Source organism: Aphelocoma coerulescens, chromosome 6 (genome assembly GCF_041296385.1).
Source record: "Aphelocoma coerulescens isolate FSJ_1873_10779 chromosome 6, UR_Acoe_1.0, whole genome shotgun sequence".
Lineage (NCBI taxonomy): Eukaryota > Metazoa > Chordata > Aves > Passeriformes > Corvidae > Aphelocoma > Aphelocoma coerulescens.
The window spans coordinates 21,633,246-21,647,980 of record NC_091020.1 but is presented as its reverse complement, the minus strand read 5'-3'; the positions used below and the strand labels follow the sequence as shown (position 1 = coordinate 21,647,980).

General features: G+C 36.1%; 1 protein-coding gene across 15 annotated transcripts in view; it reads right to left on the bottom strand.

Moving 5' to 3' along the window:
- Positions 1-14,735, bottom strand: part of DNTT (DNA nucleotidylexotransferase) — a 140,087-nt gene that overhangs the window by 84,221 nt on the left and 41,131 nt on the right. For 13 of the 15 annotated variants that reach the window (XM_069019745.1, XM_069019741.1, XM_069019753.1 and 10 more), the window contains one exon: positions 3,044-3,123. The exons of 1 other annotated variant lie outside the window; for it this stretch is intronic. In XM_069019745.1, coding sequence (XP_068875846.1) covers positions 3,044-3,123 — 80 coding nt within the window. Of the gene's footprint in view, positions 1-3,043; positions 3,247-14,735 lie in introns of those variants that run through there. One more of the 15 variants, XM_069019740.1, reaches the window with a different exon arrangement.

Below are 14,735 nucleotides of genomic sequence, written 5' to 3'. Positions count from 1 at the left end.
TGTAAGTACAGCATTTTCTTTCCCGAAGGATCACTTACCTTCCATAGACACTAACCTAACACACATTCTTTGCAATTCTGAAAATACTTAGCTTACACAAGCAGTACCGTAATTAAAAAGCTGCTTGACAACACCTGACAGCCTCTTCCCAGTATTCCTCATCAATGAGTGAAAACTTTGCAACATTAGAAAGTCAGTTGACAATAATTATTTAAAAACTTACAGCTAGTAATACCTTTCTGGGTATCTAAGTTTTCTTTACTTATGTGAAGCTGTTCATACGACATTGAGAAATGTTCATTAATTAAATCTTATGAACTACATGCTCCATCTAAACACCACTTCCTTGCTGCTAAGCCAGTCTAGCAAAAACGATGGTTCAGTAAATACAAAATTTACAGCTTGAATTGTTGTTTAATACATTATATGGTGCACATAGCCTAAAAATACAGTAGCACAAACACTGTTGCAGTAAATTTGGATTGTTGTACTAGAACAACATTGGAAAGGATCACATGATTAAAAAGACACACTCCTGCACCTCTCACAGGAGAATAATGGACAGGGGAAAAGTTACGTTTCCAGAAAAGATTACATGCATATTTAGGATGACCTGTAAGTTTCTACCTGGCCTGCTGATATTTCTCAGCCAGTTTAGAAAAACAAAGACTTGGTAGGAAATTTTGAGTGATTCTGAGTGTTCCTGCTCCCCATACAGCCCACGAGGGGGCTGTCACCCACACAAAAAACACCAGAGAAAGGAAAGAATTCTTCATTTCCATGAACTTGTAGGACCTTGGTATCTCCAAAACATATTCCAATATTAATTTCTATCAGGTAACAGATTCCTAAACTTCTTGCAGGAAAGGCACAGACAGTCAGTGTCACTATTTGACACTATTTTTATACAAATAAAGCTAGAATTGGAAGATAAATTGTCTTGATGGCAGCCACCTCCATTTGAAAGTCTCTGTGACTTTCTGCTAGCCCATGCTGGTGACAGCCTTGTGCATATACAGTAAATTTCCAACGGACCTGACAGATTGCTCTGCAGCCCTTCTGTAACACCTGCAGAAGTTAAGGCATCAACCTGTCAAAGCAGGGAGGAGACCACTGGTGGAGATTGCTGGTTAGCATGGACTTCAAAATGTGTGCTGTTAAAGGCAGACTGCACAACCTTTCAAAGCAAATTACCTTCTAGAAGACCAAGAAAATCCCTTGGCCTGTCTCTGTGATCCTTATTCATACAAGTAATCACCAAATAAGTCATGAAATCACGATGACAAATACTGTAATCACTCCATAGAAAACTTATCAAATAACTCTCCAATGCAATAAACATACTGCGTTTTGGAAATATAAGAAAGGTACTGAAAGGACTATGCTTCAGAAATGTGAAAACTGTCATGCTATAGCACAATTTTTTTCTCTCCATATAGTGGAACTTGTAGAGCAGAGTCCATTGAAAAATAAAAAATCCCAATTAATTTTTTTCTACAAGATTACAAACACAGATTAAATGAATCTCCATGAAATATTGCTGGGTTTATTATTATTTAACCCTGCTAGGTTCTACTTTAATTAAACTGTCACATCTTTATACTTCAGTAAAAAAAAAATCAGTTAGAGACAAACAACTTCTGCTTCCTGTGGTTTATTTCACTTCTTATAAAATATTCATATATTATGTATTTGTACCAAGCTGCAGATCTGGGAACTTTGCCATAACTATGCTCACAGCAGCAGTGTAGCTGCTGTGCTCCAGTTTCCTCTCATACCTGTACAGCTGTGCTGTTTTCTTGGTGCAGAACATAACAAATTTAGCATTTCCTCTGGCATTTTCAAAGACAAAAATCAACAGTTAAATAGTTTTTTTTTATCCAGTGGCAGCCAAGCTGAAATTAAACATAACACCTGCCTCATACAACTTACAGAAAGTCTGAAATACCGGTAATAAATACCTGTGTGTCAAAGCTGCCCAGATCAAGCATTTACACAGCTCTCTACAGATTATTAATGTAGGATTCAGAAGAGCACTCTTCATTTCTTTTTTCCCCAAAAATTCAATTAGTTTTGTATCAGATGCTAATTGCCTACTTCTGTTCCATACCTGCTTGAATCTTGCTTTACAAATTATTTAACCCTCCCTTCTTCCTCAGGCTTTCAAAGTTGATGGGATTGAAAAAAATCTGTGGAAATAAGCTTTTATAAGGGAGGACCTAGCTGTACACTATCTTTGTACAGATCCAGAGAAATGATCAATACTTGGCTTTCCTCCAGCTTTTCAGAGAACCTATGTAATGATGCAGCTCTTGGAAAACTGCACAATGACATAACTAGCACTTATATAAAGCACTCTTTGGAGGAAGGCTTCCTTCAGAATGAGTTGGCTTACTGAAACCAGACAAATCTGAAGCTGGAGTGTATTTTCACTCTCAAATGCCACATCTGTGGTATTTTATTCCAAAGCTTTTTTCTCCAGTGCTCTTCTAGATTGTTACAAGGCATTAGCCAGTAACTTTGAGAATCACACCAGGGTAAAAAGATTAAATACTATAATACCAGAGATGATGTAGACAACTGCCCCCCTCAACCAATCACATTTTCCATTCCTGTATATTTAACTTTTTTTTCATTTTAGAAATTGGCCATTAAATTTAGATTAAGCTTAACCTGACTTCAAAGAGGAAATAAACAATGACTGATTTGGATGAGCTAAAGACACAATTCACATGCAGACACATGAAAATTGGCAGATTTAAGATAAATAAGAAACACACATTTTAAAAGTGAAAAATTATAAATTTTTCTAAGGTTTGTGATTTCCCTGCTCTCTGTCCAGAAGACAATAGAAATAAGCCACATACTGGGAACACCCACTGAACTCCTGAAACATATTTATAAAGGGAAAAGCCAAGTATATCCACCAAAAACATAGGCAAAAATTTCAAGCACAGTCACTCGTATTACTGTATTTATTGAATTAGAATGCTTCAAACAGCATTACTACATGTTATTTCAGAACATATAAACATTTTCCTACCTTAGCTCACTTTCTACTCTGAAACCTTTTCTTCTTCCTAGTTCCATCAAAAACATCCTTCTGGTCTTCCCCATCTTCCTCTGCATAATAAAAATGACAAAGTTACTGAATTTTATTTCATAACTGCAGGACAGCTTTGGGGAATGCAACTCTTTCTGTCTCTTCCTCTGGGAGATTACAGCTGGAGCTTTGAACCTATCCATGATGCAAGGTAGAAGTGCTTTCACTTGGGTAAAATAGAGGTAACATGCTTTCCGCCAGGCAACAGCTGTATTTAATGTCACCACCCATTGAAGTAATTTTCTTGCTTCCCCTCTGAAATCAAAAGCAGGTGCCACACAAGCAGAAACATCACTTGCTCCCTACCAGCTGGGACTTCTTCAACAAAAACACTCCAGACATGTGCAAAAATGCTTTTATTCCCAAAACCAGCCATTGCCTACAAAGACTTTATCCAAATAACATTGATCGTAGCAAAATCATCTCAAACTTTCAACCAGATCCTCAGCTAATTTAATGGCTCAGTTCCACCCTTAATTTCTGCTTTCAAATATTTTTCAAATCTTACTTTTCCAAATTGCAGAACACATTAGTTCACTAAACTACATCCTATTTACTAAAATAAAAATAAATAAATAAAAGAGAACTCATTAGAGATGTGTTTAAATATACCTTTGGCATGCATGGCCAATATTGCTCTCTAGTTTTGGCCCTGCAGTGCACTACTACCTGTGGCAGTCACAGAAGTAAAAACATAACTAAAAAAAGCATTTTGCTTTTAAGCACCCAGTGACCTCCAAAGAGCTACAGAGGAGACAATGGAGGCCATTTACATTCCTCATCTAGAGGAGGGGGTGCTGCTCGTCACAGAACTACACCAAAGTTTTTTGCCAACCTCATGTTGGATCCGGTTCCTTATCTCCCTGAATTTCCATCAGAGCAAGGTGAGCACAAACAACCAGGTTTACAGCATCTGCATCTACTTCAGCACAAATCTACTTCAATGGTAAATATCCCTATTCCCATGTCAAGCTGGATTTTTATTTTTAACATAGCAGAGAATTTGGATTTTACCAGTCCTTCACAACACATCAGAAATGTTATATGTTACAATTCTCCTTGCTCACATTCAGGAGGGGAAGCAAGGTGGAAAAATCCGTAAGTCAGATCTGTCAATTATATTTTCAGTTATTTTATCACAGATGGATATACAACCTGAGTTTCAGGAAAATGAGTCAAAACCTGTTTCCTGCACTTATGGCCCTGAGTTTAAAATTAAATTGTAAAAGTACTGCTGACATTTTCTGAGCCCTATAGCTCTTGCTGCTTCAACTGTATTATTGCAGATATAAAGAAATAGTTTTCATCAGAATGGAAACTAACCATCAAAAATTAATATAGAGCTTTCAGCTCTGGGGTCTTCCTGAGGCCATGAAGAAAATATATACATAGTGCAGTATACAGATTAGACTTCATTCATTTCTTCCTTTGCCTAAGGATAACCCAGAAGCCAAAATATCTATTCATCTTTTGGATTTATAACATTAAAATTGTCAAAATAAATCATTTCAAGGTTATTTTGAAATTATATGAGATATTTTCACAGGAACTGGAAAATCAACAAGCAGACTTTAAGAAGCTTAAGCAAAAGAATAGCAGCAAGGAAGCAATTAAAAAAAAAATAGTGATGGATCTGGCATTAAGGCTGAGCAATCTGTTTTGGTTGCTTCATGTCTTTTTTCCAGACTACTAATCCACCATTGAACACTGGTCACTTCCCTGTTTATAGCTGTCCTAGGCTTGGTAAAACACTTTATCTCAATCCCTACAAGGAATAAGGTATTTGAGAACAGATTCTTTACATATGTTAAACAAAGTTTTATTTTATGTTAAAATTAATTCAGGGCTCTAAAACATGTAAATATAATTTTCCCCAGTGTAACATCAATATGCTCAGTGCCAGTAAAATCCTTCTGGCATGAATAACAAGTTATTATTCCTTTGTGTTACTGTTATAACTCTTAAGCCAGATTTTCAAGGGTATTTAGGTGCCAAAAGACTGCAAACAGAGACCAAGTGGGATTTTCAAAATATCTAAGCAACCTAGGCACTTGGCTCCTTTGGAAATCAATTTCTGGTTTTGAACCTAATGCAAAGAGATTTTTCTCTAATAAACGCAATATAGTATGAAAAATTCTCTGCCAATGATGCCATTTTATTAAATGGATCTTCTAAAATTAACAGGATTTCCATATCCCAGATGAGTGAATAACTCTCTCTCCTACAATATTATATCACAATATTTTTGACAGTACCACAGAAAGTAGAACATGCACTAGGAAGAAAGAAAATAAAACAGAGAAAAAGCATGTCTCTTATTTATGACAAAGGAAAAGCATAGTGTTATCTGAGTCATGACACCACATATGATTCGTGGCCTAAAACCACAGAAACTTGCAGAAATTTTCCATCTCATTACAGTCTCATGGGAGTTCAGAGTATTTCACATTCCTTGAAGGAAATCCAGAGCAAACTTTTATGTTCTTGCTGTGGATCAGTTTTGCACACTATCAAAGGCAGAGATTAAGAATGAGACACAAATACTGATGGCCATTTAAGTAAACGTCTTCTATCACTTGTGATGTGGGTGCCTACAACAGCATCCCAAACTCAAACAGGGTCTCATACAGGCCTGAGGCCCAGGGTACTGAACAACTTCAAAGGGAGGTTCTTTGGGAGGAAAAGTGCTGGAAAGTACAGCTCCTCTGAATTTCAATATTCACACATGCTTTCACTGCACATTCTTGATCATTGTCAGTCTTTTAGTGCCTTGCTGTCATGTGAGCCGCATTGTAAATATTTTATAAACTAGTACTTGTCCATTCATGTAGCTTTCATGAGGAGAACGGTGAAATTTGCTTTTAATACACAGATACAATCTGCTAACCCTCAGAGAAAGCATCTCTCAAATACCAACAATAAAATCAGAGAAGTGATTGTTTAGATGCTTTCTTATTCCACATAGGCTTAACAGCATTTCACGCAGAATTGTTTCACAACGATTAATTTTCCTTAGCTTTTTCATTTAGTCATTTTTCTTCAGTAACTCAGTATTTTCCAATGAAGCAATTCATGGAAATTTTTTTATGCTTCTCATATTTGTTTTTACCTAGATATTCCCATCACTATTCTTCTCTTTGAATCTGGCTTTCTTGGCTGCTAAGCATTTCCTTTGTCTTTTATATCTGTTCTACCGATCTCTCAGTGTCTAAAAATCATACAGCAGGCATTTTTCCTGGTTTAAAAATGAATTCCACCACTTCCCTTTTTATAGTCTTAAGCTGCACCAGGGGAGATTCAGGTTAGACATTAGGAAGAATTTCTTCACAGAAACGGTGATTAAGCATTGGAATGAGTGCACAGGGAGGTGGTGGAGTCACCATCCCTGGAGGTGTTCAAGGAAAGACTGGATGTGGCACTTGGTGCCCTGTCTGCTTGACAAGGTGGTGTTCAGTTAAAGGTTGGACTCCGTGTCAGAAGTATTTTCCAACCAAATTGATTCTGTGATATTTATATCCTTTGAACCACTAAAATATTTTTAGGGGGTAGCTCTGAGGTATAGGTGCTTTAATTATTCCAGTCAAAGATGATAAACTCCATAAGAAGCCATATGACCAAGAATTTCAAAAAACTTATTAAATGATAATATGCTTTGAATGTGCTTGCTTGGCTGTATGATGCTATTTGGCACATAAAGTAAAGTAGACTTAGAGAGGAAACAAAATTTTGTAATAGCTGTCATCAAACATACAATATTTCTGATGTATATGGTCTAAATAGCTGATTAGCTTTTTTTTTTTTTTGCTACCCAATTAAAGATGAAAATCTGAATAAAAAGAATTTATTTAGCAACATCTCTCAAATCAACCCAAGAGCTAACAGCTTGTTTAATTTAGCACATACACAGTATTCTAGAAAGGGGTTCTTCTTCTTTCCGAAGAAACTAGGGAAGAGCAATGTCATAGTTCTGAATTATTAAATAGAGCAATAGGGTTCTCCCTTACAGCATGAGGAAAAATAATTGGTGACAAATCCTAGCAGGAGCTACTTCCTACTCACATCAATATGCCTATATTCCCTGGAAACTATTGTTTTCACTCATCCTTCAGTCTCTCTGTTCAGTAACAAGGTTTACAATTGTTCTCTTTAGTTACTCTGTGTATGATAGTTGCTTCTCCTTGTGATTGTTATTGGACTATTCTTTGATTTTTGTGCTGGTACATCAATGATTTTCTTTATACTGTAGTCTCATGAGAGCCTTGTGAACCTTTAGCAACAAGCAGAGACATATCTACATAACACCATCAATATACATGATCAGGCAGGTCCTTTGACAGTTATACATCTCTTCCAAGCATAGTTTACAAGGGTAAATCTGCCTGGATATTGAGCAGCATTTATTTAGCTGGTCACATTTATCTCACTGCTACTATTAAAGACATTTCCACTAACTAAGAAATACTGAGCAACCTTCCAGAGATGAGGAACTACACAAACCAGGTTGCACAGTCTATATTCAGGCAGCTGTAAATATTATTTATCTCAATAAGAACTCAATAATGTTTCTGTGGACATTTCAGGAACTTCTTATATAACCATATAATACTAGAAATTAACAGTTAAATTATAGTAGAATTATAACACTGTTATAATAACAATTCTTATCATTCATTATCCCATAAAGAGTATTTATGTCCTCTCCTGCTCCTCTAGTAGGAAACTGCAAATAAAATATCTAAATTGTTCATGTATCTTCTTTTAATTAGTTGTTATAATAGTTGCTAGGTGGTAAAACTGATGCACCTTGCAGCAACACTGCAGCATTTCTAGACCTATTTACATTACAAAACATACAAACAGCAGTATGTGTGAGATTTATGCCTTCTACATTTACAGGTACTAAAGCATGATGCATTTAATAAAGAGATGTACCTAAACCAAAATAATGAAAACTGGGGAAAGGCTATTGCCATGATTCACAGAAATCTTTTAACAGTACATTCAATTTTGAGTAGTACAGGAAAGTTCCCACACCATCAAGCTGAGGGGATAATCTGACCAAGTAATATAAAAGAGAGAAGTAAGAATAAGCACCATAGATAATGTTGTTGCAGAGGGTAGAAAAACTTACAAATAATATTATACAAAATTCCCCCTTCCTAAAAATTTATGCAAGTCAAACCAAAATAAATTTTATCTCAGGTTTTGGCTACTGAGAAAAAGCAACAGGTAACACCTAACAGCACGGTGAGTCCTGACAGAGCTCTTTCTGCACACTCCACTGAAATTAGCTGTAGGAAAAAGCCAGAGCCAGCATCAGAGAAGCTGAAGGAATTGCTGATGAGGATTAGACATATCTTTGTGTTATCTACAGAGAGAAAACAAAACAGATGTTCATCCAAATGATGTGTTGTGAATTTTGCAGGTGAAGGAAAAATCAATTAGAAGCCTTTTCTTTTTTATCCTTGAAATTTGAACTGAAGGAAGCTGAAAAGCAGAATGGAATGGAGCAGAATTCTCACCTTTTTAATTTATTGAGGTTCCGTGTTCCACTAATGCAGAACTAATTACAGCAGAAGTAACCTAACTGGGTAATTAATTCATAGCAGAAAACTTAGCATCAGGCAGCGGGATTTTTTTAACCCAAAACAGCTCTTGACACAGTTTCCACAAAAAGCATACTTTCTATTTCTTACTGGCTTCACCTAATAATTTGGCAGCTGCCTGGAGTATCACAAAATACTCACACATCTTTTATTTTGCAATGTGGATTTGATGGCTCTACCTTTAACTACAATGAAGGTTAATTTATTTCCAACTGCATAAAAAATTATTTATCCAAGCTATGAGCAATTCTTTTTCTAGGCTATCTCAAGGTTTGCTTCCATTGTTTCATCTTGCAGAAAACTCAATATTACTATGGCAATTCAAAGTTTCAATAGCCCCTAGAAACCATGTCCCAGTGTAGCACTGCATGTTTACTTAGCTGTGAACATATGTTGGTCAATCTTTATAAAAAAAAGCACTGTCCATAGAACATTTTTGAGAAGGCAGCTTTTAGAGTCATCTTTGTGACTCTTTAACTGATAGGTGCAAGTCTCGTGCCTTTATTTTGTGATGCACACCCACTTATTAGAAAATTCCATCACAAGCTTTGACACATTTTTATACTTTTCACAGACAGTACAATTGCACCTAATTGAAGTAGTTGTGTTATGAGCTTTATTCCTCTTTCCTGTGTTTACTCCTGCAGAGAGGATTCCATTTTAAGAAATGGAAGTTAATTTTCTTCTACATAAAAATCAGACTCAACGTACTCTCACATAACTATTAATCAAGCCAGTAATTCAGTATTTAAGTGACAAATCACAAGAACACACCATATTAAAGAACGTCACCAGAAAGCTTCAATGTCTTTCTTCCCATAGGGTTTCCTATATCCTTCTGGTTTTCTGCTCCCATGCTAAACTAATTATTATCATATATTATGAACTATGACAGCAGGAAGGCTATAAAGCAGGTAAATATATTTGCAAATGCTGCTCTGTTACAACTTACTCAAAATATTTACTAAAAATATGTGCTATTTTTAGTCACTTCACACTTTGTGATGTTATTAAGGACACAATTCAATATCATGGGTTTATTTTGCTGTTGGCAGATCATTATGAGGTTTACAATGCACTAGAATTCAAAACGTCATCCATACAAACATGAAAAACAAAATAGGAGCTAAATTCGTCTGTGCAACAGTGTTATTTTACAAAGATTTAAAATCAGGAGAAGTCAGAGGAGAGAAAGGCTTAAATCCTGAGTCTGTGCTAATGGTCACGGAGAGCAGGTACTAGTAGATGCCGAAATTATCATATAGCCATGAAATAGTATTTTGACAAGTTAAGTACAGACATGTTTTCAAAACCCAGCTAGTTCATTTCCTGATACTCTGGGCTGCTCTTCTGCAAGCTTGAGTCATGCACCAGAGAAGTGACACCAACCTACCACTCAAGATTTCATTGTCCAAACCAAAGAGTAAAACAGGAGAAATTGGAGAAAATCTCCTGTATATATTTAGGCCAAACCACCAACTTGCTTACATGAGGCACTGAGGAAAATACTGCTTTTTCTCTCTTATGGCCTTACCCACCATTCTGTGCTCTACAGGCTCATCACACAGAACACCTGAGTATCTCAACATAACACACACAGCAACTGTACAATAACCTTCAAAGAATGAGGAAGCCGTAACAACATACACAGACTACAGCTTTGACAGCTGTAAGTGAATGTATATCAAAATCATGTCAAGAAGTAAAAGTCTGTGGAGGAAGATACTCAATACTACTGAACTACTAAAACAATTATATAAGATGTAATCATGATTTTTAATGTATGGGAAAGCAATCCAATGTCTCTTCTGAGTAATGAAATTTTATGTAAAACAAAATGGGACACGATCTAGAAACTGTATACACAAGTTTAATTAAAGACTTGTAAGGGGGCTATGTGTGTGCCTGTAAGTATCATAACCACTGAACCATGCAGTTAACATTGATAAAGTTATGTTTTGCTAACAGTATGGGTTTGTATCTACAGAAAATTTGATCATTCCATTATCTTGTGTAGGATCTAATAAAGTACAAAATGTGCTATATTCCACAACCTGCAGAGGGAAAAATCCATGTATATTTTCATACTTCAGTAAATTCAGAAAATTCTCTGTCACAAGTAATTATATATATACGGTATATTTTTCCTTTTATACAGACTCAATGGCTTCCTGGCTCCTTATTTCACTTGTATTTGGGTTATGTGAGTTAAATATCTTCTTGATCCTTTCCTGCACATTGTACAGGTGTCAAAAACAAGGAGAGCGGGTGGGATGGGGACACACATGTGACAGGGGACAAAGAGGGGACACAACTGTGGGCAATTATGCTCAGCTTAGATGGCTAAAAAAAAAAGGTTCAGATCAACTTTTCAAGAGCCCTTACTGTTCTGGTTGTAAATAGCGTGGTGAAAGGAATGAAATAAATATTTCTTGATGAATACTGACAAAGGGAAGTTAAAGAAACTACCTAAATAAGACTGTAAGGGTGGATGTTTCTGAGAGGGAATAAAAATATACTCACATTTGAAGCAAAAAATATTAGAGGAAGTAATATTCTTCACTTTTAGCAAACATTTAGACATATTCACATCACTGCTCACTAGTCAAAATTATGAGAAAACAAAACACAAACCCGGCAGCCTTTGTGGCATGATAGGAAGCCATCACACATGCTCCCTCTGCTTCACAGCAAACCACAACAGGATCACCTCATGTCACCTTCACAGCTGCACTACCCACAAGCAGGATACAGCACAAATACCAGGGTAAACAAGCAGCAGTACAACCTAGAAAGGTAAAGGTGAGGGGCAGAAATTGAGGAAAACTGTTTTAAAGAACTAAGCAGGAAAGAAGTAGCAACTGGCAATACTTCTTCAGACTCAGTTCTACTTTATGTGTTTGCATTCATAATGTGTTCTCAAAGCTATTTTACACAGCTTGGCACAGGAAAATAGCACATTCATTGAGTCAAATCATTAGGAAAATAATGGAAAAGTAAACTTGCAAAATAAAACTACTAAATATGCAGTACACAACAGATGGAGTTACAATTTGTTACTCTCTCATCACTCACAATACTGTACATTTGACTTCAAAACTTACAACTCAGCCTCTCTCCAAAATTTCTGAGCCAAAAGAAGTCGACTGCTGCACCTGACTCTGTAAACCATCCAGGAAAATTTGAAAAACTTTGCCCTTGCAAAGCCTGAGCAAACTGAGGTTAGAAGATCCAGCTGAGAAGTCACTTCATGTAGAGCAGAGCCAGTCACTTCTTAATTTACTTTTAAGAAAGGCTGTAGAGCCTCCTCAATTATCTCCAGAGCAAACAAGAAAGATTTTAGGAATACGTCAAAACACTGATCACTCAGATTCTTGTCAAGTTTGAGACTATTTTTTCATTACAGCAATGACTGAAGGTCTGTCCTGTTGCTGTCTTTCCCACATTTAATCAACACCTATTAAAATGGATACATTAAAACATTCAACCTTGTCAAGATTGCTTCGGTACTACAAATAAACTGGATACACCTGAACAGTTACGTATCACTTTGCACCCTAATTCCTGCTGAATATGCCTGAAAAGTAGTAAATACTATTCCCCTCCCTCATATTTCAAAATAGGCAGATATTTAAGCTTAAGCAGCATACTTAGTGCTCTTCAGGCTTTTTATTTTTGTAAGTGACTAGAAGCTCCAAACTTATCCACCTTCCATTTAGACCATTGCTTTTCAATCTTTTTCATCTGTATGGTGCAATATATCCATATTAACAATTAGGTTAAGATAATCACTAGGTTCAAAGGAAACAAAGCTCATTTGCCTGTCTTTTAGACTAAGCCTAGAAATGAGAAAATTGATTGAGCACAGATGTGAGCAAGGGTCTGAAAACTGTGCTTGGGTTTCAGCGAAAAGGAATAATTTTTGAAAATTAATGAACAAGTTAAATCTTTAGAGCTCAGAGTTCACTAGTGCTAAGCATTCAATAAGATCCCACGGCCTGAAAGTGCTACAGGGCCAGCAATTTCAGGCATAGGGACAATGTTAAGGTATCAGGGGTCAGGATTGCTGGGATTATATATCCACATTACCCAATAGGTTTGTAGTTAATTAATTTCTGTGCAAGTAAAGAAACCTTACTGCTTGTATAAGGGTGTTAAGTGTTGGGAGGCAACAAATGTGTTTGGGCTAAGAGTGTCCAACCGACCAGAGTCAGACCTGATTCAGAAGAAGCCATCTGGCTTGGTTTTTGGTCATACAAGAAATCATTTTCCTCTGCAGAACTCTAAGCCAAGATTTGCACCTCTTTTCTATCTTCTCTCTTCTCTTCCTCCTGTAAAGTGATCGTATGACGCCCTTAATTAAATATAGTTCTCGGGCAAATTAGTGTGTTCATGTGGGCAAGTGCTTTATACTGAATGCAGAGAATCTCATAAAGTGCAAGCAGGTAGAGAAAGTGGGTTTGGTTCATTTGCTGAACAACTGTTGAAAGATATACTTGTTTGATTGGAAAAGGCAGAATGCTGTCCACAAAATGAAACCACAGTATTTCTCTGTGATTAAGAGTGTTCATTCAACCAAAAATGAAACTCCTTGTATCAATTATCCAAAAATAACCCATATTCAGCTTAGGTTGAAAAATGTGTTTCACTTGATGTGAAGCCAGGCAACATAAAGCAATTTCAAAATACTTATTCTCCTAATTCCATATTTTATTTTTAAGTTTACGGCTATTTTTATTTTAAAGTATCATTTTTCAATGAGAAGTAAAAATAAAAAAAAGAACAGAACACCTTATTCTGCTGGTGACATTTACTGGTTTATCTGAGTTCTGTAAACACTGAGTCCTATACAAGCATAAGCAAAATTAATCCCAGAGCAATCAGTTTATGTATTATGTATTATGTGTTGAATCTCTGGTTTTTGTTAGATTTTGGTAACAGCATTGAACAGTGTTTGGGGTGGGGGTTACTATGGTTTGGGTTTTTTTAAATGTATGCTCTTGTTTAAATAAGTTGCAGGCATTCCTTTAACTATGATCTTGGTCTTAAACAGTCATATTTTGACATGTCAGGACAAGCCCTAATGAGATATACTCAGACTTAGATATATTTAGACTAATATGATGCAGTATGCAGCCATCTTAATAAATTCAAGTTCTCACCAGAAATACATGGCAAATGTGATCCATTCACCTTCATCAATTTCTGTGCAGATGCATTGATGGCAAATTTTCAAACATCAGAAACCCTTTATCAAAACCATATTTTTATGAAGTATATTCTTTAGTTCAATCACAGTCACAGGATATAAAACAGGGGGTTTTCTACATAAACCAATTTCTGTTATGCAAAAGGTCACACTCTATAATGATTGTTAGTCATCTGCCACTTTAACACCTATGAATTTACAAATCTATTTGAAGACTTCATGAAAAAAAAGACCAAAATGTGTTCTGTGGTTTCTACACTGAATAGAAATCATTTCATTTTCATTCCTGGTTTAAGGCCAGCTTCTGGATTATTTCTGCTTCAGCTATTATAACTGAAACTTTAGTAGATGGCAAGGAAAAACTTGTGTTTCAATAAGAGACTCATCCAAGGTTTTCAGAAGACTAAATAAGTAAACAAGTATTCAGCAGGATCTAGGGAAGAGTGATGCCCTTTACAATTGGTGCAGAAGAAATGTGCTTTTAACTTGCATACTGGTGCATTCACACATACACACTTTTCACTTCTGTGAATGTTAAAACCATTTTGTCTGTGTTGGATAGGTCAAATGCTCAAAGTTGAAAACATTTATCATTCAGTTGGTACAACTTTATTGGAGACAGCAGTCATATATCAACAGAGATTCAGGACAGTGACTTCTCCTGAGGGATTCAGGGAGTGAGGGAGTATATTAACCAGAGGTACATTTTCTTGCTATCCAACTGCTTATTACTATACCATCCAGGAGAGAATATTGTACCATAATATTTTGCATAATGGCTGATCATGATACATGCCATTTTAAAACATGGAAAGTC